General features: G+C 37.5%; 1 protein-coding gene across 14 annotated transcripts in view; it reads right to left on the bottom strand.

Annotated features, from left to right (window-relative positions):
* The window catches only part of CBLB (Cbl proto-oncogene B), a 220,727-nt gene extending 196,118 nt beyond the window's left edge, over positions 1-24,609 (bottom strand). For 4 of the 14 annotated variants that reach the window (XM_081572339.1, XM_081572343.1, XM_081572348.1 and 1 more), the window contains exons 1-3: positions 24,494-24,609; positions 22,976-23,157; positions 9,560-9,810 (exon numbers count right to left, since the gene is read on the bottom strand). In XM_081572339.1, the coding sequence (XP_081428465.1) occupies positions 9,560-9,810; positions 22,976-23,143 (419 nt within the window). In that variant the 5' untranslated portion in view covers positions 23,144-23,157; positions 24,494-24,609. Of the gene's footprint in view, positions 1-9,559; positions 9,811-22,975; positions 23,158-23,819; positions 24,075-24,178 lie in introns of those variants that run through there. The other 10 variants (XM_081572340.1, XM_081572344.1, XM_081572349.1 and 7 more) reach the window with 4 other exon arrangements.
* Between the last annotated feature and the right edge of the window lie 1,543 nt (positions 24,610-26,152).

The raw sequence follows: 26,152 nt of genomic DNA, 5'->3' as shown, positions 1-26,152 counted from the left end.
CTAATTATTCGCTTTCAATTACATGGGTCTGAACATAAGTTTCCAGTTGTCAAAGTTTAGAAGAGAATGAGGTATTATTCAATGAAAAAGTAAACAACTGTTTTCTCTTTTAACGGATAATGAGTTCAAGATGAAACTGTCTTAGTCTTCCTTCCTTTAATTTTAAATATCTTCCCCTAGAAAGCCAACAAGAAGAGAAAAAAATTTACATCTATTGTGCTGGATATAACAATTTCTTAGGCCTAAAAAGACCTAAGAGAATCTGCTTGGAGGGAGCGAGCTGGTAGAAAGGTTCCTGAACAGCTTTTTGATCTACAGCAGAAAGAGGACACGCATACATAGTGGCACTCTTCTTTCCTCAGTCTTGTAGGCAAAAAAATATATGACACTGCAGCAGGGATTCTACAACCCTGAGAGGGGACTAGAATGAGGATGAACCCAACATACTAAGGAAGTAAACTACAAAACCAGAAAGAGCTTGTGTCTCTACACATCCCTATATATGTAAACAACTGTTGCTCACATATTACTCCTTTCATCCAAACACATTCCTAATTTATGCAACTTATATACTCAGCCTATGTTGACAGAACGCTTTTAAAATCGTACTGTCCAAAATCTGGACAAAATTTAAACCCTACTTTAAGCCAAGAGTTGGCAAACCAAAACCCCCAGGGCTGATTTAGTCTACCACAATATTTTTCTCAATAAAGTTTTACTAGAACACAGCCATTCCAATTCATTTACATACTGTCTATATCTGCTTTCCTATAATAAAGAGCTAACTAGTTGCCAGAGACCATCTGGCAAGTTTAAAATATTTACTGTCTAGTTCTGTAGTTTGCTGACCCCTGGTTTAAGTCACTCAACCTGTCATTTTTATAAATAACTTACTCTTGTTTTACTAAAATCCTTGAGTTGATTTTCTAAAATCTTAATTTGAAATCATACTTGTTAACACACTTTTCAGAATTCAGAATCAGTCATGCTCAGGCATGTCTGACTCTTTGCAACCCTATGGACTGTAGCCAGTCAGGATATTCTGTCCATGGCATTTCCCGGGCAAGAATACTAGACTAGGTTGCCATTCCTTACTCCAAGGAACCTTCCCAACCCAGGGATTGAACCCATGTCTCTTGCGTCTCCTGTATTGGCAGGCAGATTCTTCACCACTGATATTAAAGATACAAAGTGAACGTGAAGTATAATCGCCTCTGTGCCACCAACGTGGAAAACACCTCCCACATCTTTTTTTAATTTTCAATACAGAAAACTTCCTAAACAGAATTAATGATAATGAAGTCATAATTAACCACTCTAATTAATCCTCCAGAGCTTATCACAAAATAATAGAATAAAACAGGGATTCTTAATCAAGGGATAATCAGGGCTATTAATATTATAACTTAAATATACATACTCATAGTACTAATAATTTGAGATGGCATTTTATACGTTGAAATAAGAGTAATTATGAATTCACTTATTTCAACTTATATAATTTTATTATTGATTAAAGTCAAACTTCATCATAGTTTTCAGTATGTGTAAAAATTAATAAATTAATTCAGAGCTTTTCATTATAAATCTAAAAAAAAACTACAAAATTATTAGAGCTACAGATCCTTCAAAAAATAATTTTCAGTAATTTGTTTGGAATTATCTTCTACTGAGCAGTTTTTCACTCTTTCATGACATATATTGTAATAAGTTTTAATACTCTTCCACCTCCATAGTAAAAACTTTACACTGCTATATTTGATCCCTGTTATGGGTAACCTGTGCCCCCTAAAAATATATGTTGAAATCCCAACCTCAACCCTAACTAGGAATGTGACCTTACTTGGATATTATTTCTCTGTAGATGTAATAAAGTTAAGATAGGGTCATTAGGCTAGGTCCTGAGCCAAGATGACTGGTGCCTTCCTAAGAGGTAAATCTGTAGACACACACACACACACACACACACACACTCACTCACTCACTCACTCACTCACTCACTCACTCACTCACTCACTCTGACAGTCTTCAGAGGCAGAGACTGAAGTTACATGACCACCAGTCAAAGAGTGCCTGGGGCTACCAGAATCTTCAGGAGTCCAGAAAGCACCCTGCCCTAGAGGGTTGGAGAGAGCATGGCTCTGCGGACATCTTCATTTCAGACTCTAGGCTCCAGAAGTGTGAGAGAAATCAACTTAAGGCAACATATACTACAGTTTAAGCCACTCAGTTTGTGGTCGTTTATTACAGCAGCCCTAGGAAATTAATACAGTCACACATCTGTGATTACATATGATCGCATCACATGATCACATGTTCAAAGCAACACATTTCAATAATAAATCTAAATTATCTTTGAGTTTAATCTCTTTCTCAGTGGTTCTACCAAACGAGACAGGCAGTCTCAATCTTACTTTATGATTTAAATCTATAAATGGGCACGTTCTACAATGACCTTAGGTGTAACCTGCTATAATTAATACGTCTATCTATAAACAACTCATGTATAAATGAAAACTCCAACAAGAACTCATGCTCTAACAATAATGATCTTAAAGAGACAAAAAATTAATACTAAAAATGGGTTTAGAAAACTGAATACTCCTGACGCACTTTATTTCAAAACAGTGAGACATGAGGACTATTTTATGACCTAACCAATTAGTGCTGGATGCTCATTTGTTTGGATTCCCAGAAACTCCACTTCTATATTAAATCATTAAAAAAAAACAAAAGAAACAAAGAAAGAAATGATTCTTGGGCAAGATTTCCAAGCATTCTTCAGGCTATAGAATTATCACTGCAGCTTTTCTGTTTTATAAACAGACTCCAATTTAGTTTTGTAAAAAACTGCCAAAGGAGCTCTCTTTAACTATCAATAAATAACAAATCTGCCACTTGAAAGACATCATTCATCAACCTTCTTTGTGGGAGTATTGTTATTATGAGACTGAAAAGAGGCATTCTTTCTTGAGTGCTTCTGGATTTTAATTATCAAATTTGAATGTCACCGGATATCTACTGAAAGGAAAACATCAATTTTAATAAGCTGCCTTAAGACTGAAAAACATAAAAGGTGTTCAACCGTAAAGCCAAGTTCTCTTGAGCCTTGTGAGTTGGCTTTACTGTCTTATGATACAATGGTTATTACCCAGAAATTTTAATCAGCTGCAAGTAAAAATTCTCCAATTTTAAAATCAAAATATCATGTGTATATATTTTGGCCTGGAAAGATTTTAAATAAATTGCAATGAAATGTTTAATACCTAATAAACCAGGTGTTATAGACTGAATGGTGTTAATAGAGGGCTGGGGAAAAAAAAGTAAATACCAAATAAATGGGTTAAATGTAAATATTTTGGTTAAAACTTATAAAGAGTGGACACTGGATTCAGCTTTAAATTTGAGTATCTGGATAGCAGAATAATTTGTATTATTTTGCATTCTGAAAATATATCCCAAAGAGGAAACTGCTAAAGAAACCCCTTTCTCTTTTAACTTGTATGAAAATCAGCAAATGAACTACTTTGTATCCAGTTAGCAAAAGCAGCATGGATGTAGTTGGTCATAAAGTCCTTAAGAGTCAAAGATTCTGCAAGCTCTGACCTGCCCACTCTAACAGACTCCTTTTGTTTAACTTTGAAAGATTTGTCTAAACAACTTTCTCGTGGCCTCTATGTTCATAGCATATTAAAGAAAAAAGCCCCTTCATGTTCAAACTTTAAAAAAGTATACTCACGTCTCTCAGATGCTTGAAATATGAATGAAAGCATTCTTATCAAGATTAAATAAACTATTCATTGATGATAAATTAATCTCAGGAAGATGCTCACTTTTTCTAGAGAAAATTCCATTTCCTACTTGGCAGACACATTTGGACTGATTACTATTTTCCTCTGTATCCAAACTACATATCATCATTTTAAAATATCACAAATTAATCTTTTCCTTCCTCTACTCTTCCACTGAAAAGGAAAACATGCCTAGAATGCAGACACATATAAAAAATTAAATAGCAATGGAGTTTATATTAAAATATTTATGTTCAAAAATCTATCCACAACCTATTTTGACTTATTTAGAAATCATATTTTTCTACTTGCAACTTGTCCCTTGTTCTCATGAAATGCAAAAGAATTGAAATTTTCACCATTAGTTAAAAAAAAAAAAGAAAGAAAGAAAATAGATTAATATTTAAAATATAAAATTGTTTTCTTAAAGGAATATAGCCATTCCTTCTCATGCATCATTAAATAATAGATATTTCATGAAACAAATGGAATGCATTTAATACCGTACAAATTATTTACAGAAGACATAACTTTCCTAAGATTAACTCTCTTGCAAATGATTATTGTAATAACAAAAAATAGCATTTTTTTACTAGAAACTACTATTGGATTTGAAAAAATATTAGACTAATGGAGCAACAGGGACATTTAGTTTGAAACAAACCACAGCCTCATTTTTTGATGTTGAAATGTCTGAACCAACAAATACTGTGAATATCCAGAAAACAATAAAAGACTGAAAAACACATACTGCAATCAGGAAAGCAACCAAGGTTACAAAGAACACTTGGAGGAGAAATGGCATCAGACCACGAGATTCCTGCACTATTCCCTCACGTCCTTCTCACAATGCACAGGGCTGCCCAGGAGAAAATGTGGAACTTGATGAGGGATTATCAACAAGGCCACTAACCTGTGAGGTCCAGCAATAATTAAAACTACTACACAGAACACAAAGGTCAATATCTTTATATGGTGAGATGGAAAACCCATGAGGAATTTCAAAACTGCTAACATGTACTCAGGTTTATACCAATTTAAACATTTCAGTTAATACAACACTAGTCTTCGGCCAAAGCAATGCTGTCATACAGTGGTATGAGGAATGCAAGTAGATTGGTTTGCAGCTTTGTATTTTGTTGTTGCCCTTATTGTTGCTGCTGTTGTTGTAGCCGATGTTGTTTTGATTCAACTTATCTTTAGTGTATCAGTTTCAAAATGTTCTTGGTATACTATTTCATGAATTACAACACAGGCATAAACATCAAGCATAGTGATTTCTGGTTCTTTAAGGAGAAAGGCACTTTATTAATGGAGCAGGCTATACATTTTTCTTTGCTCAGCCAAATGGTCAACAGATAAAAAGATTTTTGCCTGATGCTCCTGCACAAATTTTAAACAAAGGCTAGCATTTTCTAGAATTAATTTTTTAATGTCAAAATATATTTAAAAAAATCTTTTTTTGGAATGACTATTATTATCTTGCTATGCACACTATGATTTGTTTTCTACAACACATGTACATAAAGAATGGCCCAGGGGCTTTCACATGATATTAATAATAAGACAACATCTATGTATTACTCTTTGGCATGAATTTTTTTAGAGCCTTTATTTTCTTCTCAGATAGGCTATCAAACACAGAGCTATTTTTCCATCTCAGTTGACTTTTGGTTTTGTTTCAGTGGTTGCAAACCAGAGTGTAGGAGGGAAAAATGGGTTGTAGCACTCTGGTTCACTGAAGCAGTTCTAAAACATGGAAAATCTGATTATCATTATGCTATCACCTCTGGGTGTTCTACAAAAACAGTGCCCAACACCAGAATGTAAAGAACAGGTGATTAATACATAACTTTTTATATGAGAGAGAAAACTTTTTTTCTATTAAAATGATCAATTGATGAAATTGCCAGGCACATCACTGAAGAAAGGCATCTCCTGTCAATTTCACAACTGTCACCTGTAGCTACCCTGTAACTACCTTCACATTCACTTTGACTTTTGCCACTAAAACTTAAGAAACGTGTTATAAAGTTTCTCTTCTATGTGCTTGAAACTATAAATTGTCCCTTCTCTACATGACTCCTAACTCCTACTCCACACTTGAAAACACTATGTATGCCTGAGACCAGTGAATTATTCTTACCAGAAATACCAGTTAAGAATGGTGCAGACATTGCTCAGGAAGCACCAACTCAGTGTGAGATTCAAATGTTTGGGGCGGAGGGATGTGGGGAAAAAGTGATTCTGGAGCAGAAAGAGGTTTACTATAAACTCAAGTGAGGCATGCAGGCTGCTTCTACCAGAAAGCATTGTTCCACCCATTCTCAAAGCAAGAGGCTTGTACTATGTGCTCTTAATATCTATTTCCATGGCAAATAAATGTATTTAATTTCTACCTCTCACACTCTACACAGGAATACACTGCATGCCGTTTGCTATGTCTATTTATTTTTCTATTTGTTATTGTATTTATCACATTTATGTGACACTGTCTTAAAAATTCAGGCTGCTCATATTTAAGCAATCAATTAAAGCACAAAACTGATGACTGATTTTTTTCCCCACTAATGCCTACATTTAAAAGAAATCCACAAAGAAGTTTATTTTTGATACAACAGGAACATTAAAATAAACATTTTGATTCATGTATTCATCCAGCACAATTTTCTTCAATAAAGTACAGAATCTTTCAGGGAAATGCTGGTTTAGTCAATGAACTCCAAATTACAATTTCTACTATAACTGTCCTTCATTTCTAGCTTAAAAATACTGATGTCCCTAGCGACATTATCTACAAAAAAAAATATTGTCCAGAGAATTTATGTTTCCAATAATCAGTGTATCATACATGTTAGTTAAGAGTCATAATACTAAACAGAATACTCAAATGCCTAACAACCATGAGAAGATTCTAAGTTTCTTTCAAATTCTATAGAGCAAAACGTCCCAGACCTCCATGTACAATGGCGTGCTTAAGCCTCAGTTGGCATTTGAAAAACTAAGGGAATACAGAATGAATTGTTTAAAAATATATTACTACTAAAAGAAACACAAATAAAAAATCTGTATCTTGTTACTGTGTACCAAGGACAGTACATCCTTATGAATTATGATCAGACATTTATCACATGTAAGCTTTGCATTAAACAGTGGCCATTGGACATTATCAGAAAATGGAACATGGATGAAAGAAAAATCCAATTAAAAATATGCTATACCAGCACAGAAGCTAGTAAGCTTAGAGTTGAATTTCAAACAGTGACAAAACTTACTTGGATACTTAAAACACAGAATTTACAGAGTTGCCTCAATATGATAACTTAGCATTATGCAATCTGTTGTCATCTATGGAAATCTATACATGATCAATCAAAATTTACAAAATTTCACCATGATATGCTCACACATAAAAAGCCAAAAAAAATCAAAATTTATGTATGAAATGGTAGTTATAAGACATCTCCTGAGTTAAAAAGTATTCCAAGTTTCTAAAAATGATATAAAGTGAAATAAAGCTAACCCCATTAAATATTACTACATCCAATTAAAACACTGTATCCACTTGAATTCCTAGTCCTAGAAGTTATACACTTTCTCACTAACCTGATAACCTATAAAGTAAAATTTCATGGATTGCACTGCTAGGTTAAGAATTTCAGGGCTACCAAATCTGAGTAAGATGTAGAAAGATATTTCTAAAACAACTTAGTTTTATTAGATCAGTGGCAAAACTACAAGGTAAAAATACTTAAACACAAACATGTGCCTTTCCATAACCTTGGCCCATTCTTGGACAGTCTATAAGAAACCAACACTATGATAGTTCTCTTCCTTACTTCCAGAACCCTGTGGCAATTCAAATTTCCATTAATAGGCCTGGAGAGAGTCTCAGAGCTTGAAGCTAAAAGGCAACTAACTAACTGAAATATTCACCACCCTCAAGATATGTAAACTGTGGTCCAAGAATATTAAGTGATGAGCCCACAGTTACATAATTGGTTAGACTCCTATGATTATGTTAGGATTCATCACTAATTTAGAGAGCAAATTATAAATAAGTAAACATTCATGCCATTTTACCTTTGGCAGAGGGTTTTCCTACATTTGAATTTGATGGTTTTACTCACTCTGGGTATTTGTTTGGCTGGTATTTACAACTTCAGTGTCTACAAACCTAGATAACTGAATTTTCTGTTATACAATCTTATATTTCATTAGACTAAAGGAGGCAACAGTTTCTGACCTGTAATAGAGATTTCTTAGAAGTCTTTCCAATATCTAAGGAAACTAAAATCCAAAGACATTAAGTCTTAAACTAAAATTCACCTCAACTACATTAAGACATTATATACTTTAATTAATATTTGTTTTACAGTCCGGAAATATAAATAGACTATCACTACCAGTGAATATTCTAGATATCCTAGAAACGGAAAACTCTATTATTTTTTCTATTCGGCTAAAGACAGATCATGAAATTTAATGTTGAAATAGACAAACAACAAACTCTAATGAAGAATCTCCAAGTCAAAAATTCTGGCTACAAAATGAGGGTTCAGCTGATGTTACTTTAGGCATCAACACTCCAGTTTCTCGCTTAACAGTCAAAGAACAGGAATTGAAGTTACATCTGCCACTCATATCTAGCACACCCACACATCCAATCAAGACTCTGTCCTAAAGACACTGTCCAATACCAAATGCTGGCTGAGTGGAGCAACAGAAACTCTTCAGTGCCGGTGGGAATGGAAACTGTACAGCCACTTTGGAAAACAATTTGGAAACTTCTTACAAAACTTCACATAGGCTTATCATAATAATATCAAGTAATTATGCTCCTAAGTATTTGCTCAAATGAGCTGAAAGTTTATGTCCACACAAAATCCTACACATCAGTACTTATAGCTGCTTTATACATAACTGCCAAAACTTGGAAGCAACCAAGATCTCCTTCAATAAGTGAGTGGATTAAACAAACTGTACTACATCCACATAATGGAATATCACTCAGTAATAAAAAGAAATCAACGATCAAGCTATGAAAAGACACTGGGTAACCTTAAATAACACTGTTAAGTAAAAGAAGCCAGTCTAAAAATGTTACATATTACATGATTTCAACTATATGCCCTTCTGAAGAAAGCAAAACAATAGAGACGGTGAAAAGATGATGACCGCCAGGGCTTCAAGAGGTGTGGCGAAGCCAGGCAGGTAAGGAAACAATGAACAGGTCAGGCACAGGGCATTTTTAGAGCAGTGAAACTCTTCTACATGATACTATAGAGACGGATACATGACCTTATACATTTGTGGAAATTCATAGAACCGTGCAACACAAAGAGTGAACCTTAACAGACACTATGAACTTTAGTTAATAATACCGTATCAATATCAGTTCATCAGTGTAACAAAAGCACCATACTCGGCAAGCTGTTAAGAAACTGGCACTTGGGGGAAGGAGGTACACGGAACTCCACCTTCTGAACAACTTTTCTGCAAACTAAAACGTCTCTGAAAAATAACGCCTATTCAGAAAAATAAGAACACTGTCTCATGACGTGTTCTGCGTGCAGAACACCTAGTTACTGACACAGATAATCTTGTGCAAACCTTGTGTAAAACTACAGGGTTGAAATAATGTGAAAAGCGAACACACAAATGCAGTATTTCCCTTCAAACAAACACATGGTGACATTTATCCTAACCATGAAACAAAAAGCAACATCGACTAACACTAAGAAAAATAAAATCTGAAATATTCTTACCTGTCCTGCGACTGTTCTTCATACATCCTCTCTTTGCCTTCTTTAAAGAGCCTTATTGCCCTTTTTGACTTTTTCATTAGACTATCAATGTAGATTTTAAAATATTCATTCTCACTGAGTTGGGCAAGTTTCTGGTTGTCATCATATTTACTCAATATAAGTCTCAAATGCTGATATGTATCAGGTAAAATATCAAGTATATATGGTGGGCTATTTTTCAACTGAAGTTTGGGGTTTTGGCACAGTCTGACCTAAAAGAAACAAGGACAGAAATAAAACATTTTCATGTGAACTGCAACACTTTCTTCCACAGAAAAACTGAAAAATTATCAAACTATGTACTATTTCTTTTCTTTCCATAATACAAATTTTGACTTTAAAACTATAATCACCAATCTACAAAGAATTAAATCCCCATCTGTTCTCATACAATTAAATCCTATTTTCTTTTCTTCTCATTCAGTTTCTCTATCAGACCTTTACTTTCAACCCCCAAGTTTTCATCCTCTCTTCAATATCCCATTGCTCACAGCTTAACAGAACACCAATGTGCTAGCTATTGTACATCACTAACAGTCTCTTTTTTAAACAAAAATGAGGGAACAGGCCTCATCTGCTGGCCTATCTTAATGTCTCACATTCAGATATTATTTTCCCAACTAAAGCTATTTGACAGATTTCATGTTTTGGTATACTGTTCCCAAATACTGAGGAGACTAAAACAGGTATGATTTTAATAACTGAATTATTAAGTAGTAAATGGGTGTTAGGTCAGAACAAGCCTTTTCCACCTCTTTACATTACATCCCAGGCTTAGAAACACTTGTTACATAACGGTTCAGTCATTCCATCAGGTGTCACCCAACCACTGGGGCATTCAGGGCTGGGTGCAGAACTGAAAATACCTTCTGTTAGAAAAAAAAAAGGCTGTAATTCTACTACTACATTCACTGGTACATGTTCATGTGACTTAGTCAAGAGTAAGTTAACCCATCTCATTCTTACCCCTCCAACCACAGTATAAAGAGCCATCCAATTAAACATTTAAATGTAATCATCGGGAATTGCACAAGTGTGTACATAAAGATGCCCGCTTTTACAAAAGGCTAAATGTACACATAAAGGCAGATTTACTGAGAAGCTCGTGAACCATAAGCTTGAGGGTCCCTCAGATACTTGGCCCCCTTCTAAAACTTACATCATAAATCTTTCTGCAAAGTTTTCAAGAGCAAGGTATTTTAAACACAACTGGTTAAGATTTTGTCTTTTTCCCAGTGTGACATCCCTTCTGTCAAACTGAGCCTTCTATTGGGTGGCACTGAAGGGGTGGAGGACATTTCTGGAGTCTGGCTAATGCAAATTTGGGTTGAAGATACATTTAGTTAGACTTTAATGGAAAGTGAATGTAAAGAACACAGTCACTTCTGAAACTAGTTAAATCATTTCCAGCAGCTGTGATAAAAGAATGGCTTCAGGAACATTTCAAGTGTCTGTGATGCTGACCAGCCCAGCACAGGAGCAGAAAGGTCACGTTCAAATTTTCCAGTACCCGGGACTGGTGGCATATATGAGCAACGTAAGAGAGTCAAAGCATAAAGTGTACAGAGCCTAGAGTATTTCTCTGATGTTTGTGGACTTAACTTTTTTTAAATTTATAACTTGTGACTTTTTATTGTTGTAAAAAAATACACTTTCATAACCAATTTTGGATGTTTTTTTTCTCTTTAAAAGGACCACTCTAAATTTCAGGTTCCACAAAACATGGATGCACTTCTGGGTACTCATAAAAGTGCTGGGACTAAATGAAAAAGAGTTGAACGATAATATTTTCAAGAACTACAAACACAATGAATCAAGGAAACAACAAATGAAGAAAGCTCTCTTAAACTTACTTTCTCAATTGCTTTCTTTGAGAAATAACTATATCATCTTTTGTGAGGAGAAAAATCTGACTCAAACTATCAAGCATCAGCCCCTAAGACAATCATTTCTCACATTAACAATGGGTATTTTATCTCCCTCCTCTTTGTATACAGTGCCTAAAATAATTATCCAGCATATCAGTCAGTTCAGTCACTCAGTCGAGTCCGACTCTTTGTAACCCCATGGACTGCAGCAACCGGGGTTCCCTGTCCATCACCAACTCCTGCAGCTTGCTCAAACTCACGTCCATCAAGTCGGTGATGCCACTCAACCATCTCTGTCGTCCCCTTCTCCTGAAGATTATCCAGCATATGGTACAGAACTAATAAATGGATGTATAAATGGCTGGTTGATTTAATTCTGAAACTCGTTCTTTTTACACACAAATATTACATTACTTTCTCATTTTCATGACTGAATTGCACATAATATTTTTCCCCCCTAAAGACTGATGAGGGAGAAGGCAATGGCATCCCACTCCAGTACTCCTGCCTGGAGAATCCCATGGACGGAGGAGCCTGGTAGGCTGCAGTCCATGGGGTCGCTAAGAGTCGGACACAACTGAGCAACTTCACTTTCACTTTTCCCTTTCATGCACTGGAGAAGGAAATGGCAACCCACTCCAGTGTTCTTGCCTGGAGAACCCCAGGGACGGGGGAGCCTGGTGGGCTGCCGTCTATGGGGTCACACAGAGTCGGACATGACTGAAGCGACTTAGCAGCAGCAACAGCAAAGACTGATGAAGTCTCAAATATATCAATGACTTAACAAATCCTGGTTAAATCAAGAATGTTTCTCAATTCTTAAAACTAAAAGATAGTATCACAAGTATGCACACATTTCAGAAGTATCACCAACAACATCCTACAACAGGTAATTTAATTTTAGCAACATAAAACTTGGTACAACATGTCACCAGACTGATAAATTATTAACCTGCAGTTAGGAGACCAGGCAGTTTTAAATTCATTTCCTCTAACTGGTGAATTTTTTAACTGATAAATAAAAAAATTCTCTCAGGTATTTTTTTCAGACATTGCAAATTACTGTTGTTTAATAGATTCTTTTAAACTTTACAGATTTTTAATTTCCTATTCGCTACCTGAACTTATTTCTCATTTGCTTTATTTAAACTGTAATCCCATCTGATAATTTATTGCTTTATTCAGTAAAATTGTTTGAATAACTACTATATACCAGGTACTGAGCTCAGGGCCAGGAAATTATAGATGACTACAGCATACTTCCTGCCTTAAGGAGTCTGGCAGAAGAGACCTAGTTCTCTATAATTAACTTAGGAACAATGTAATTGTTGCTCTAAGGGATCTGAGTAAAGATCCTGTCCAATCCATTCATTTTCAGATAAAGAAACTAAGAACTACAAAGATTAAGGGACTATTAAAAAATCATTAATCCAACACAAGAGTCTGCATCTTATGAATCTCAGGCTGGTCTTGTTTTTAACTATATCACAATTTAGTTAGAATTGGGCATATAATTAATGATCCCTAGCTAAACTCATTTACATTTTTATTTTATTCCATTTGTGAATTTACATGAACTTCAGGACCCATTTGTTAATTCTACAAAGGTTGGTGCATCAGGCATTGTTTCTGGCCCTAGGGAATACAGCAAGGAATAAATCAAAGACCTGTCCTCAAGGAATTTTCTAGTGAAAACAATCGGTGGCTTGAAAAAGAATGACAGGAAAATGGGAGCGCTGTAATGGAGGAGAGTACAAAGTGCTGGAGGAGGAATGAAGCAGACATGTCCATGTGGCAGTACCATGAAAGGCACGCTTAAATTTGCAAAAGGAATATTCCAGGCAAAGGGATGTGCAAAGGCTTGAGAGGCCCCAGAGAGCAGAGTGTGTGAAAAGGAGTCAATGCAATCACTCTAAAAGGTGGACGCAGAGGAAGCCCGTGGTGAGTGGAATGAGGAGCTCTGAAATAGGCTAGAGTCAGTTTAGCCCTTGTAGGCCACACGGTTTTCTAAATCTGCACTTGGGCAAGTGCAACATAAATTGCTGAACTACTACTGTATGCCGCTGAGTGTGCAGTTCATCAGCTGGATTAGTATTAAACTCTGTGATTTATGACAGCTCCTACAGAAAATGAATAACCTTATGCCAGGACTACTACTTCTAAGCAGGTCAAATTCAATTCAATTCAATAAATATTTATTGAGTGCCCACTATGTGCAAAGAACTGCAAAAGCCAGAGAGAAAAAAAATGATTTTATAAAAACAGCATTTTAAGGAGAAAAATCAAGCTCACCACAAGGTTCAAGTTCAGATTCAAATGACTTAGATGTCTTCTAGAACTTTCTAAGTTGCTCCCTAGAATGACAGCAGGTCCCAACACAGAAGAACTTTCACAAAGAACAAATCTACAATCACATTACACAATGATGGACTTTTTAAGGCACCAACTGGTACATAAAAGGATTGGTTCATTACTCTTTGCTTTTGAACTGAAAGGTAAAACATTTACTGTTGGAATTGGGCTAAAAATTCCATTACAGTCAGTGACTCCAAGGGTTTTAAAGAAGACTTTGGAGATCACCAAGACCAACTCCTTCCTTGTGACATGACAACACTTAAACACAGAAATGGAACTTAGTGGAGTTTACTGCTCAGAACCCCACTTTCTGAACTTACAAGTGAGGCACTTTCTCCTTAAAGGTAAACAGCTGCCTGATGTATTTCTTGCAATGTGTTTAAAAAGTTTTAAGTAGACCTCTCTGTATATGTCTATATACACATCATCTCACACACATCAAAAATACATTTTATATATATTATACACACTATGTATTTCAATAAATACATGAATATGTATTCAGATATATAAAATATATATTCAAACATATCAATGCAAAGGCACAAATATAAACACAGGATTTACTAGTGCTATAAGAATTCTCAAAGCCGTTAATTATTTTTGGAACATTCTTGCATTTAAACAGTTTTCTGACTGTGCTTTAATTAAAATTTCTAGCTAAAAGGTAACAAAGAAGTATTAGGTCAGCTAACATATTTCCTGCAAACAAGATTCAAACAAGCCCCTGAAATCTATGAAAGAAATTTTACTGAAGCAAATGGAAATTTCAACAGTAAGGAATTGGGTGCATACCACAGCATACGTTCATTATAAAACACACCTCACTTGATGGAGCACTCAGTTGTATTAAATCAAGTATTATACCTTCAAAGTGAAATATCCCATTTTTTAAAGACAGTATGGGAAGTCTGAAAGAAATCCTTATTTGTGCTTCCCAGGTAACTAACTGTCCTAAGAGATTCCTTATTGCAGTTACTTAAAAGTGTGTTGTTATGAGAAAAAGTATCTATGAGTTCTTCGGATTCTTTACATTTTATCTCAGCAAATCACCACTAAGTATACAAAAGTATAAGAACTTGTACAGCATAAAATGTAAAATATATAAAAATAGAACTCTTTCTACATAGAGTATTAACTGGGCAAAACCCGAAGGTTAGCATGTAACTGGTTATGAATCTGGAAGTTACTCATAGTAGGATCTGGGGAAACCACCAATTTTTTTTTTTTATGGCTTTCAAAGTTTTCTTTAGAAGACTAATATATTAAAAAGCACCATTAAATAACTGCCTAGTTGTATTAAGAGGTCAATTATGTATTCATTTGTTCACTATCCTTCCATATGAGAATGGAACTTCTTAAGGGTGAAGGGCATATCTGTCTCACTGGTCTATCCCCATCACGTAATACAGGATCCTGCATATAGCAGGTGTAAAATAAAGATTTCAATGGAGGGAAATAGGAAGATATGGAGGAAAGAAACGAAGTAAGGAGGAACCTCTCAGAAGTAATATTACAAAAAGAATATCCCCACCTATATTGAATAAATCTGTCGACCTGAGTACAAAGTTTGGAGAAAAACTTGACCATTACAAATATAGGGGTAAAGGCCCTTTTGATTTATTTTTTGTGTAAACAGGAAGAGCCACACATGCTTGAATCTTCATACCATGAGCACAAGTCATACGTGCTTAAATCTTCGTGCCATGAACACAGGCTTGAGAATCAATCAGACCTGGGATCTAGCCCTGGCATTTACTAGCTTTACAACCTTGGGCCAGTTTCTTCTTCAGGAAACCATGGAAACTTATCAAGATGTTACAAAGTCTCAGAAGAAGAAAAGTAAAGTGCTCAACACAACACCTGGCACATAGTGGGCACTGGCAATTTAGGATTTCTTCCCCTTCCCTATTATACCACAATACAGCAGAATCACTGCAGGTTTTGCAAAGGTAGGAAAATTAGACCAGGGGCACTGGCCACCTTGTTGGGGATCATTAAGAGTTCTTTCATTTAGTCCATGTGTGTGTAGACATGTGCACACTCAGTCATGTCCAACTCTTTGCCATCCTACGGACTGAAGCCTGCTAGGCTACTCTGGGGATTCTCCAGGCAAGAAGACAGGAGTGGCGTGTCACTTCCTCCTCCAGGGGGAATCTTCCTGGTCCAGGGATTGAACCCACATCTCCTGCATTTGCAGGTGCATTCTTTACCACTGAGCCATTGCTAAAGCCCATAACTAGTTCCTAAAGTTTGTTATACTATCTGAAATCCTTACAAAGTCTCCTGCTTTGGGCAGAATAGCAGCAAATAAGACCAGGTCACTACTCCTCACGTGGAATCATTGCATCGGTTCTCAGCTGATCTGGAATCTTTTGAAAAGTAGAATACTTAAGTAGTATTTTTGTAATTCCTATTGAAAAACAGTGTGAACTTAACAGTTATTTAAATATTAACGTGTCAAACAGCTAAAAATTTAGTCAGATATTTTCCAAACATTTCTTTAATGACCAGGAGAAAATCAGAAACTTACAAATAAATTTGTAAAAAATCTTAAATATGTGCCCAAACAGAGTAGACATAAACAACACTGTGGTGTCATTTAAGTTGCAGCATGTTTTAAGGTGATCTTAATATAAAGGTTCAGGACTGATTTCCATTTCAGTTTTTTTACTTACGTACGAAGTTAACTGCTGGAAAACAAGCTTAAATATATACTGTTTAATCTATAATATGCAATTGGAAAACATGGTTTAAATATTACAAATATGAGTTAAAACACTTTCTGACAACCCTAAGTAAAATTACGAATTCCTCCATAACTTCTCTGTGTATCTCCTCATTTCCCTCTTATCTACATAGAAATTAGTTATCTACCAAGGATTACCCTTCTACTTGTTCTGAGCCTTTCCTTCCCACACTGTAATCCACCATACTACTTTATCAATTACTTCTTCCATCTTAAATCACTCCCTACCTATATCCCTTCCCCTCAATTCTATGAACCTCTACAATAGCATCCACACACACACACAAGGCTATGCTCTGCTCAAGTCCTCAAGCTATCATAACCTTCTTTCTTTACACTAGTTGTCCCAGTTCTAGATCAATTTTCTTGAATTCACATACTGAATTTAATCTAGCTGTCACTTCAATCTAGCTGTCATTGATGTAACATGGAAAGATAAACAATGGCCTTGACTCAAGAAATGTAATGATTTCTTAAATTTTCGTTCAGCTTGGATTTTTCCATTTGAGCTTATTAGTTTTCTTAAATGTTGAAACTACTTCCTTATAGCTCTCTCTACCCTGGAAATCAATATGCTCTCATTCCTTTCCTATCTGTTCCATCACTGTTCTTTGTAGGATTCTCTTTCCTTCACCACCATCTAATTATAGATACACAACCGATACAGCCAAAAATTCCAATCTCTGACTTTTTCTCCCTAACTCTCACCTTCTAGTCTGCCTTCCACATCTCTTGCTGGTCTACAGCTTGAAATGCCACCTCTACGGGCATATCTACCAAACACACATCTCTAGTTTTAATTTCTCTCTTTAACTGCATATTCAATTTTCTGACTTCAAAATGGATTTCACTCTGGCATGTCAAACTCAACATGGCCAAAAAACAAACATCATGCACCAGGCCCCAAGCTTCCTCTTTTTCATTGTATGTTTCTTATCTCATTAAGGGCATCACTGCTTTCAGAGTCAACTAAGCTGAAAACCTCAAGAGCCACTTTCACTTCAACTTCTCCTTCATCCTTTATCTCTGAAGGGTCACCAGGACCTTAGGTTTTACTCCAAAATGTCTCCCACATTTGAACCAACACTTGCTGTATCTACTGTCAATCTTCTAGCTCAGCCCTTCATTCATTATTTCTTACCCAGTCTGTTTTAATTTCTCTTGATCATTATTTCTACCTTTAAAGAGTTTTTTTTGCCCCTCTTAATTCATCCTTTCTAGAGTCAAGATAGTAACTGACCAACATAGCCTTGACATTCTCTCACTCTACTCAAACATTTCAATGGTTCTCTGCCTACTAAATAAAAGTCTAAATTCCTTGACAAAACACTCAAAGCCTCTTTGACCTTCTCTAACTTTCCTTCCCTCACTCAGTCATCTCCCTTTACCCATCACTCCTTCAGCATGATGTGTCCTCCACCTCACTGGAATCCAAAACATCCTCTAAAGAACAGCTAGATAATACTATCTGCTATACTGCACCATCCACCCTAGCAAACTATGTTCACATACTACGTTACAACACTGTTGTTCAGTCACTCAGCCGTGTCAGACTCTTTGCAACCCCGTGGACTGCAGCACACCAGGCTTCCCTGTCCTTCACCATCTCCTGGACCTTGCTCAAACTCATGTCCATTGAGTAGATGATGCCATCCTTATTTACACCGTATTACAGCACTTAACTATATCTTCTAGGATAACATGGTTATTTATGACTATCTATCCTTCCATACTTGGCATATAATAAATGAATGATGAAATCACTAATAGCATAGAAAGCAAATTTGAAAGAAAGATGTTGATTCAAAATCTGAATGGTTAAAATTTTATAGGAGTTAAATGATTACTAACTAATGAAGCCTTCTATTAAAGGTATGCTCTATATTACAAGGATAAACCCAGGGAACTCCTGGGAAGATTCCTTTACATCTTTTACTTTATCCAAAAGTTTTACCTAGAAGGGACAGGAAGCAAACTTTGGGATCACTTCATTTATCTAAGCACAAATTCAAAAACCTAACTCAGTAGTAAACAAAATAACCCAGATATGTATTGTGTTATCATCTATCCAAGTCTATCTGGGCCTATGATCCTGCTAATAGAGAACAACCTCACTGAGGAAAATGACATATTTGAAGAATAATTCAAATAAATGATATTCCCTATTCCAAGGGCCCAAGAACGGTGATATTCTCAAATCCATCAAACACAAACAACTGGGATCCAAAAATAAAGTTTTAGTCTATATGCAATATTTTTCAGTGGTATGAGTAATTTAACTTAGAAAAGAATACTATTTTTAATAGCTGTATGTATTTTAAGACATTTTGACTGAAAAGCTTTAAAATATATTATAGTTGAAATGACATTACAAAGACAGAGAAATTACAAAGACAGAGAATAAATTCCAAGCTTGAAAATGTATTAAATGCACTGAGGACAAAAGGCAAGAAAAGGCTGTTTGGCATCATCCCTTTTTAAATGCTTTTAAAACTCTGTCAGTAATATATTTTCAAATAAATGACAAGGACAGCAAGACAGAAACATAGGCAGGTACTCAACTTGTTTTGCTCTTTGGCATCAATTAATTATTTTTTTAATTTCCTGAATATCCATGTATGCTCAGCACATTTAGTATTTATTAGATGGAAAATTGTTTCTTCCACTTTCCATCACCTGGCTAAGATGCTTGTGAAAACCATACTCAGGAACCTCACATTAATAAATCATCACTCCTACATACTGATTAGCAATCATTTCCTTACCCTCACCACAGCATTTTCAACAAGAATACAATAATGCTATACCTAAAGGCAGTGGCCAGCAGAACCCAGACAGACAACAGTCTAAGCAGAGGCCAGAAAAACAAGGCAGATGTTCTTGACTCTGCTCCCCCCGTACTTTGTATAGGTCTGTGTTATAGACCTCTCCATATGACATGGCAATTACCAACTTACATGCCTGGCTCTGATGATGGTCTTGGAGGTTCCTTGACAGGTCTAGGGCAGATTTATATCTTGTCTAGCTTTGCATTTCCAGGTAACAAGGGCTTCATAGAAACACAGTAGGTCCTCAATAAATGTTTAAGTGTTTAATAACCTCCATCTCTGTGACAGTTTTGGAACAGCTTCCACATTTCAGGTGTAATGAACCTCACTGTGTATTCATGACTAATAGTTCTGTCTCTGTATCAGAGAGGCATCCACTGACCTGAACAGTTTGGGGTCAGCTATTGACTTACACTGACACATGGAACTAAAACCAGAAAATAGATCTAAAATAAATGAGATGCTGTGGGATATGTTACTATTCTTTTCCTCAATAAATGTACTATGTTAAGTTTGTGCCACTGATATTTTCTTTCAAAACACTTTACATCTTACAAGGAACACAACTGAGCAATTACTCCCTCCTACTCTCAGTGACCTTGTATAGAAAGCTCGCCCTCTGAAAACATAACAGTTAGCTAGAACTGGAATCTCAGTTGACCGTTTTAAATTCTAGAGGCCAGGGAATGGTGTAACTACACACTTACTAGGTTTTTCCCCTACAGTCTAAGACTGCTTCATAAGCCCTGTGAGATAAGTCATTTTACTTTGTAGGTAGCTGAGACATATTGTACTTGGAGCTTGTTTACAAATTTACACTTCTCAGATTTGACCTTGTTGAAGAGGTTTTATAAAGAAAAATGCTGAATACTTAACCCTGTCTTCTGCATAACTACCTGTTAGATTTGAAAGTTACTATTCTGTTATTCACAAGCTAAACTCCAGCTATGGCAGTTATTTCACAAAACAGTTAGGCAATGTGTCAAGGGATTACCTTTTGGACTAACAATAACGTTCCTGATGTAATCACCAGGACAGTGTTCATAATATGAACCACTTCCTTCACCACTGACAAGCAGGCAAGATAAACACATGTGGGGGATTCTTCTACATTATACAATTAAATAAAATATTCTTCCAATTGGTAACTATCAGTGCTTTTTTATTACTATGAGATAGAGTAGCAATAAATGTACTGGATTTTCATAATGATTTACATGGTTTCCCTCCACAAAGCCCACAAATGCATACATAAACGAACACAACAATTTTCAGCCTTGACAAATAATGAAGACAAATAGAGAAAGCCACACAATGCACCTTTGCCAACACCTGTACCACATTCCACTAAGTAGAGATTTCAGGTAATAGATTTCCTCTTGCGTCAAGATTCTCAGTTTGAGAGGCTAAATGCAAACCCACAAAAGGGTTAATAAAATAAACAATGGCAGAAGCCATTTTTTTTTTTTACCATAAACCATAAGCCATCTATTTTACCATAAGCCATGATGAAATAATTAAAAGAGGATAAAACTTAGGTCAACAATCAGTTACAGGCCAAAATTACACACATATTTTTTAATGTTTCAAAAATAATGACTCTATTAATCATAGTTTACCACTTCCTCATACAGATCTTTTTCATTTGATGTTCTAATATTTACTCACAATTGTATAAACTCTGACCACTCAAAGAAGGGGGTGGGGAGAGAGGAGAGCTCCCCAGTAGAACCTGACCCATTTTTGCCCACTCATATAACAGATAAGTTAAAGAAAAACCCTGACTCGCCTTCTCTTACGCCCAACTAGTGATACAAGCATGAGTGACCTTAAATTGCTTACTCCTCAGAAAAGCAAAGACAGCTAGTATTGTGCCTGCCAAATATACACAATTTTTCCAACTGCATGCTCCTCATTCTTAAGTATCCAATGTTAAAGTGAAAACCTGACCTCAAGCAGCAAGTTGCAATGTTCTGATACTATGACATCATTCTGTCTGGAGTACTTTAAAATCACAATTTGAATAATTGGCAGAAGCTTAAATAGGTCACACTGAAGCCCAAAACTAAGGATATTTATCTGACAAAAATATTCTGTCTCTGCCTTTAGTGCCACCAGCCATAGAATGCCAGGCCTATCATTCATCTACCCATCTGTGCTTCTCATAAGGATAAACAAAAATAAAGGGAATCTTACCCCCTTCCAGTATTGTTACCACCACCAACAGTGGCTTTTTGTGGCAAATATTTGAACAGTTACGAAAAAAGTAAAGGTAACTGCTTTACTTTTTACTCTTCATAATATATGACTTAATGAAGGCTTTAGCATACAGCTATAAATACTTTTTTTTAAACTTCCATTTCTGCAGGTATAAAGATATCAAGAGCCCTGCATCAATTAATTTTATAATTAGCCCCAAATATCTATCAAATAAAACTATAAAGGGCTACAAACATTTACCAATATACAGCTTACAGTACTACTGATGCAAAAGCAAAACTATTAATTTTGCACAGCAGCAAGTTACATCTTAGGCTTCCCTGGTGGCTTAGTGGTAAAGAACACACCTGCCAATGCAAGAGACTGGGGTTTGATCCCTGGATCAGGAAGATCCCCTGGAGAAGGAAATGGCAACCCACTCCAGTATTCTTGCCTGGGAAATTCCAGGGACAGAGGAGCCTGGTGGGCTACAGTCCATATGGTCATGACTTATTGACTAAACAAGCTACATCTTAATCATATTTATTTCATAATCCTACTTAGTAAGACAGGACAGTGACAGCTACAGTTTTCTCAGCAGACCTCTGTATTCAGGTTGCCTAGACTTGTCTGGGTACTGACATCCAGCACCATTTCTTCTTGTAACTTGTAGTTCATCTGAAAGCAACATGCAAAAACCACAGAGGTTTCTGATACTCTCAGTCCCACCACCTCCATCATAAATTTTCCTTTCACAATAAACAATGTGCAATCAAAAAGGTTTCCTGTTTCAAAATGGAATAGATGAAACAAACTGTGACTCTACCATTAACAACAACCAAAAGGATCCTTAATGAAGATGAATTCTCAAAGATGAAAATGGAAACTCTCAAATACTGCTTCCTCACTTAAAGACTAATACTGTTCTTTCCCCAGTAATAATTCTCAGCATCAGATACTGTGGATGTCATGAGTAGGCCATCAGAGACTTTTCTTAAATTACTTGTATGCACTCTTTTGTTATCGAAGAGCAACATAACCTTATATAAGACAGAACAAACACTTCCAAGCGATTCTATGCCATGCACCAACAAAGAGCAGCCAACAGTAAAAGCTTTGCATATCTGAGTCATATAGAGGAACTTTGAACCTTGAAGAGGAGGACAAAAGGTAAAAAAAAAAAAAAAAAAAAACAAGTCTTGGCTCTGAATCCAACTTTTCAAAACATCCAGAGCAAATATAAGAAACACGGTCAATCCGAATCAAAAGATTGTTGCCATACCAATAATTATTACTAAATGACAGTACAAACAAAACTGGAGAAACCACATCCAGGGTCAACCCTGCTGGTGTACAGACACAGTCAGACAGAACTTACCACTTTGTCCATGAGTTTCCAAGTTTTCTCCACAGTCCTGCGATCCGCTGCGGCTTGCTTAGGGGGTCCAACTGCATCTTGAATAGCATCAATAATACCCAAAATTCGTCCTTTTCGGGGGTTTCCTCCTCGACCACCAGGGTTTCTGCCATTCATAGAATTTGCCATCTGGAATCTTAGTTCTTTGAAAGGAAAAAAAAAACTTAGTTGGTCATGAAAATATTTATGCAACAGCAAACTGGTTAACTTGTACCCACTACATCCTCCTCCATCAGTGAGAACAAAATTCAGGGTCCCAGATTCAACTTTTCAATAGCGCGTGAATTTTTCACTTTCAATCTTTACACACAACACAAAGGTTTAGGAGCAATGACCTTAGATCTGTTTTGGGAACATTAAGAGTTAAAGATGCATCATTCTCACATAGCAAGGAGTTAAGGCTTGATTAATACATAACTCACAACAACAGTAACAAAAACTTAGATTTCCTCTATGTAAGAACACATCGGTTTTTCCCCCTCCCTGACTTAACCCCAATTCAAAAGACCAGAACTGAAGCCCCTAGAAAACATTTTGGGAGCCTCACTCAAAAACCGCACTTTCACTGTGTGATTTCGCCAAGTTATATAAACGTAAAGATTATTCTACAGGAGCAGAAAGGGCACGACTGTCGTCAACAAAGGCTGAGGACTTGGATTTTCCCGGCTAAAACCACCAAGTTCGGACTCAGGAACACAGGAGCACACAGTTCTTCAACCAAAGCGGTTGAGGAGTTGTTCCCAAGTTAAGAACCAAAGGAACCAACAGACAAACAGCCCATTTTAAAAGACAGCGAGAAACTGACAAGAGCGGGCACAGAAAGGAGAGAGAGTACACTTCTTAGGCTTCTTGCGTTTCATCTCATCCAAGTCGGGTGGGGGTAGGGGGTCCAAAGCTTTGTCTCGGGACATTTGTGCCTCCCGGCTCAGGCTCCTCCCCTGCCACTCTCGGACCACAGCTTGGCGGTGCGGGGGGGAGGTAGACAGAGAAAGGACGAAGAATCCCCTCCCGCTCCGGCACCCGCAGCCCCGTGCGTCTGGGGCGCTCCACGTTCGGCTCCGCGGAGGACCCGCCTCCCCGGGTTGTCTGCAATCCCAGCCCCCTGGCTCCCCTGACTCCCTATTCCTCCTTCCCCGGCCCAGCCCGGGTCCCAGCTTTAAATACCCCTCTTCAAAGTGTGACGGCGGCGGCGACAGCAGCTGGAAACCGGGGCTGTCCCCTCTTCCTCCGGGGCCCGCGTCGGGCTGCCCCAAGCCCACTGGGCGGAAAGCAGCGCAGAGACTCCCCGGCACCCCCCTTCCCTCCCGGCGTCTCGGCGCCGTAGAGACACGCGGGTGCGCGGGTCCGACTCTACGCGCACGAGCCCAGGGTGCGTGGGTAGCCCCGGCAGGGTGTGTGTAATCACCGTAAAAGCCCCGCTCCAGAGGAAGGAGCGACCCAGAGACGCCGGCTACCGAGGTGGGGAAACGCAACAATTACCGTCAAGACCAATCCACGCCCGCTCTCCCCTCCCGCCCGACTCAGGGAGGCCACGGGACGCCGCAGCAGCACTAGCCGCAGGAGGAGACCACTCACTGGCCACCCCACCCCTGTAGGATACACACAGAGAGAGCCAGGCGCGGGGCGGGGCCGGGGGCGGGGCCGCGCGGGGCCAGGCCAATCCAGCGCACCCGTGCCCTACCCGACAGCGGGCGGCGCCAATGGACGGGAGGCGCCCGTCCTCCTCGCACTACCACCCGGTCCACGTCTCCCACAGTACACAATGGCCCCAGAGGAAGGCCCTCTCGCCACATGTCCCAAATGGAAAAGGATTCGGAGACAAATGAGGGTACTGGATTCACCCGAGAACGAAAGTGGAAAAGGAAATGGAAGAAAAGATGCAAGGCACTAGGGAATTAACCAATAAGGAGTGGGCGGGTGGGCGTGAGCTTTGGGAAACAGAGCCAAAGCGGACTCAGGCTAAAAGGCGGGACTTCCTGCCTCGCTCACCTTCCTAGTCTTTTGTTTCATAGCAACAGAGTAGTGGCTGAGAGGGTGTTGCTTCTTTACTCTGGGCGGATACGAGGCTGAAGAATTCATCTCCTTAGGGCTGCCAAACTTCTACCCAGGACAGCAGCCAAACGGGTCTAAAGCATGGCTTCTTGTGGACTAGCAAAAAACAGCACACAGTCATTCAGCTTCTAAAATGAAGTATAAGCCTTTCACAGAATAGACTAGGGTTAACACCTGATTGCCAACCAAAACTTCCTTAATTTCTGAGCGTGTTTCCCTTTTACTGTTAGTTCTGGAGGAATTGCTGATCAGACATCAAGTTGATGAAAAAGTAAACAATTGACAACGCAGGCCAAGTTGTCTCTACTAATCATGCCAGGGCAGTAAAAAAAAAAACAGACCATAGGAACTGCTAAAGTATACACTGAACCTTTTTATTTACTGCAAGTTGCTGTGTAAATGACTGAAGAGGAAACGGCTTTTGTATTTTGTCTGAGTCACCTTTACTCTGTTGTCTGCCATTCTCTCCCAGTATTTGTAATCTTTCTGTGGCTCCACCCCAATGTCTTTAGAAAAGCCCATAACTGACCAGTCTTAAAAAGAAAAAGCTACTGTGCTGGGGCCCTTCTTTCAACAAGATCATAGATTAAATAAATGTCTTCTATTAGCTCCAGCCCCAAGACAGGTGCTACTAACAATTGCTCTGGATTTTTATGCTTTAGAAATTTTTTCCACCTCAGTTGGCAGTGTGGAATAAACTTTACACCTTGGGTTTCTCAGATGTTGTAACGTTTTGTTAATTTTAAAAATATTTCTCTAACCAGTTAACCTGATAAGATGTTTCTCGATGGTTCTAACCACTTTCTAGTTAAATAACCCTTTTAGTACAGTGATAATGACTGTCAAGGATCCTGACTTCTTGTTAACATTCTTTACAGCCCTAAATACAGATGGTTAAGGTTTTCATTTGATTAAAACAGGCAAAACGTGGTCTTTGCAGCTGGTCAAGTGATAAAATGTGGTTCAGAAAGTAATTTTGTTTCTTTGCCATTATTTCTATGCCAATAATTAAAAAGTAGTTTCTTGTTTTCACATTGTGTTTATCTACAAAAGTACTGGCTTCTCCATATCTCTTCCACCCATGCA

This window comes from Giraffa tippelskirchi, chromosome 2, assembly GCF_054371585.1.
Source record: "Giraffa tippelskirchi isolate mGirTip1 chromosome 2, T2T-mGirTip1v1.2.pri, whole genome shotgun sequence".
Taxonomy (NCBI): Eukaryota; Metazoa; Chordata; class Mammalia; order Artiodactyla; family Giraffidae; genus Giraffa; species Giraffa tippelskirchi.
This window is presented reverse-complemented; position numbering and strand designations above follow the sequence as displayed.